Genomic DNA, 3,502 nt, shown 5'->3' with positions numbered 1-3,502 from the left:
ATTTTACCATCTCTTCATTTGACGACAAAAAAAAAAAAAAAAAAGCTTGTAAGAGATTAGAACTCTCCCAAGTCTAGAACTACTTCTATTATCCTTAGATAGATTTTGTAGGGCACAAATTTTATTGAATGAAAAGGCTTTGCTATAATTACCCACAGAAAGTAGAAGTGCTCAGATATTGATTCTACAAAAACATAGATAACTTGTATTTGGTTTCAAAGTATAGGGCTTGAGCCTAATACCTCATCTATTGACTATTCAAGAAGCATAAAGACGCAGAAGACCAAAAGTAAAACAAATGGTATATGATTACATGCAAATAACGTAAAAGTTATAAGAAAGAGTGAGATTATCTTTAATAGAAATTTTCAAGAATCCATATATTTTCTGGTTTTATAGCCAAGATCAATGTCTGGTAACTGGTTTCAACTAGAAACATATGTCTAATGCCAGAGTACAATACTTACTCAATTACTCTGACACATTAAGCAAACTTTTGAATATTTCTTACTGGATACTGCAATGTAATATTTATTAGACACCTTCAAAGTACTAGACTTTAACTTCCAACAGAGGAAAGAAACTACTTTATCTATCACTGTATCAATGTTTCTAGAATGAAAGAATGGATGAATGAATTAATGAACGGTAAACTTAAGACTCAGAGTTTGATATTTGCAAAGTGTGATCTCTTAGGGGAGGGAGGGGGAGAAGGAGAAAGAGGAGAAAGGCACCATCCTAACTTCAACAGAAAATTCTCAGAACTTTTATTAAATTGAACCACTTGAAATTACCAGAATTCAACTGTTTTGCCCTACACAATTTAGGGCAACTTCACACATTTCAACCCGATTAATCACAATTAAACACATTACAGTTAATGATAGAATCTTATTTTCTTAAAAAAAAATGTAAAAGTAAAGAGCAAGCACTATTAACATCATAAGCTGGGCCCTATAACATCATAAGCTGGGTCCATAAAACATGCCTATAAATACAGAATCCTATTTGTCCACCTATCCAACTGAGTATCATAATAGGTTTCCATTTTAAAAACATTCGTAGTAAGGTTTCAATAGTAATATCTTAGCACTGTTAAAATGTAAGGTCCACTAAAATGTAGGTTCGATGAGAGTAAATCTTTATCATTTTTATTCTTTGCTGCATCCTAGAACCTAAAAAGATGCCCGTAACAGACATTTATTTAACAACAAATATTTATTGAGTACCCACTTTGTGTCAGGCATTGTTTTAGGTGCCTAGGATACGTAAGTGAAAAATCAGATGATGATCTTTGCCTTAATAACAAATGTTGAATAAAATAATAAAAATCTGCAAACTGTTAAAAAACACTTTATAGATAATATGTAATAAAACCTTATCATATTGTGTATGATAATCTCATGAGAATTCCAGAACCCATACTCCTACCCACTGTGCTTTAATCCCACCAAGATACAAAAGTATCTTGAAAGTAAAAAATATACTGCACTATCATTACAATTCCTTATTTCATGGAAACTTGAATTATCTTCCAAAAACACCTAAGCAAAAAATAAGACCTTCATTTGGCCATAGCACACTGCAGCTGCCCACAAATGAAAAATTATCAGAATTATTTATTTATCAGAGCAAAAGCACGAAATAAACTGCTACTCACGTTATTACATCTGTTTTTTGGTGAACTTAGGTGACTGAAAAGGTTACCGGTTACCACTTTTCACTTCATCACACAATGTACAATATTTTACTCCCTAGCATGCAACAATACACAAGACTCAAAGCTTCTGCTAATTCTTAATTCCAGCTGAATCCGTGTAAACTAGGAGACAGGGGGAAAGGAGCTAAATCAAGACAAGAGGATCTTTCAATTCTGAAGGTTTGTTCTTCATCAAAACAAATAAAAAAATCTTGAAATTGTTGTTGCCAATGCTAGTTACCGTGTTTTTTTCCTTCCTTTGTTTTTAGGTGAATGCTTTCATTACACAGGATAAAATGAGTAAACAGAATAGAGAAAAAGTGAAAGAACTGAGAACAAAGCAAAATCTGGAGTCATGGTTACAGTACAAAGATAAACCCAAAGATAAGGAATCAATTACAGGCTCTTCCTCACTCAGCGGCCGTGAATAAGCCATCAAATCCTCCTGATAATCGATTGTACCGGCTCTAAAGCTGGCCAGTGACACTTCCTTAGGAGATGCTCTGACATCCCTCCGACAGAAGATGCTGTCGAAATGTAAAAAAGCGGTTACCTAGGGAAACTAGCCAAGGAATGTCAGGAGCTCGAGGCTGGAGACACACCCCGGGACTCCAGCACAAACTGGCCTGGTGGTGTTAAGGCCGTGGACAATAATGGAGAGAGTCCAGTGGAAGGAAAACAAAATCTGGCCAGAGACTGGGATCACTAAAAGGGCACTCAGGAGTCAAGCAAGATCAGAAAATAGTAGGAAGAGACGTGCAGGCATCTTGCCAGAGGCAGGATCTGGCTCCGGGCTGGCAAGCGCAGTTGAAGACCGTCTAAGGCGGGGCAGCCCGGGAGCGTTCGCTCCACCGCATCGGGGACTGTCCGGCTCCCTATGGCCCCGGCCCCCGGAGACGCGGCGGCGACGCGGTGAGGTCCGCCGCTCCGAACCTGCCCTCGCCTTCCTGCTACTGGTGTCCAGGGTCCCCAGCTGTTCCAGGCCCGCTCTAGCCGTCCTGCCCGCATCCCTTCATCGCCTCACCTTCCAGTCCCTCCATTGCGCCACCGCCCCGAGCTCAGCGAGACTCCTCCAGCAGCGCCCGCCACCGCCCAGCTCTGGCTGTAGCAACCCAGCCGCACCTCCCACCCGCTAACATTCCGGGCTCCCATTGGTTCCGCAGCTGCGGGGGCGGGGATCCGTGGGGGCGGGGCCTCGGGGGAGGCTAGGCTCCTGCGGTCTCTGCCTGGCTGCCACCCGTCTGTGTCTCCCCCGGTTACCCTCCAGGGAGCCGCGAGCCGCTTCAGGTTGCATTCTGCGACGCAACGGCGCCTTTGTTTGACTCCAGCCTTGTTTTCCCTCATACCTTATCCTCCTATTTAGAGTACCTCAGCACCTCATGGACTCCGCTTCACCAGTTCCTCAAATCAAGTCAATGCCTCTGACTTCTAGCCGCCATCCCTCCCAGCAGATACTTTAAGCAGGCAAGCAAACCAAACAAACGCCCAGCACGCTTGCATGCAGCACTCTCTGTTTTCTGCTCTTTGGTCGCATGACTTGACCTTAGCGTATCCCCTAGACTTGATCTTCACACACAGCTTCATAGGTTAAGACACTTTTTTTTTTAGAGAAATCATACTTTCTATCGGCGATTGTGGAACTGCGATTGTTCTAAGCCCTTGAAAACAATTTCCTCACCACGAAAGCTTGGTCCAAAAATTAGAAGTGAAACCCAGTTCTCCCTCCGTCTTCTACTCTTGGCCTACCCTGTCCCTATACTTTATCGTCCTTGAACCAAAACAGTCGCCTGGCCTGATAATGTT

At 42.1% G+C, this 3,502-nt stretch overlaps 1 protein-coding gene across 1 annotated transcript in view; it reads right to left on the bottom strand.

Annotated features, from left to right (window-relative positions):
* Positions 1-2,841, bottom strand: part of ZC2HC1A (zinc finger, C2HC-type containing 1A) — a 53,856-nt gene extending 51,015 nt beyond the window's left edge. Inside the window, exon 1 of the mRNA XM_011989070.1 lies at positions 2,724-2,841. Coding sequence (XP_011844460.1) covers positions 2,724-2,739 — 16 coding nt within the window. The 5' untranslated portion in view covers positions 2,740-2,841. The remainder of the gene's footprint in view (positions 1-2,723) is intronic.
* Positions 2,842-3,502: the final 661 nt, after the last annotated feature.

Source organism: Mandrillus leucophaeus, unplaced genomic scaffold, assembly GCF_000951045.1.
Source record: "Mandrillus leucophaeus isolate KB7577 unplaced genomic scaffold, Mleu.le_1.0 Scaffold346, whole genome shotgun sequence".
NCBI lineage: Eukaryota > Metazoa > Chordata > Mammalia > Primates > Cercopithecidae > Mandrillus > Mandrillus leucophaeus.
This window is presented reverse-complemented; position numbering and strand designations above follow the sequence as displayed.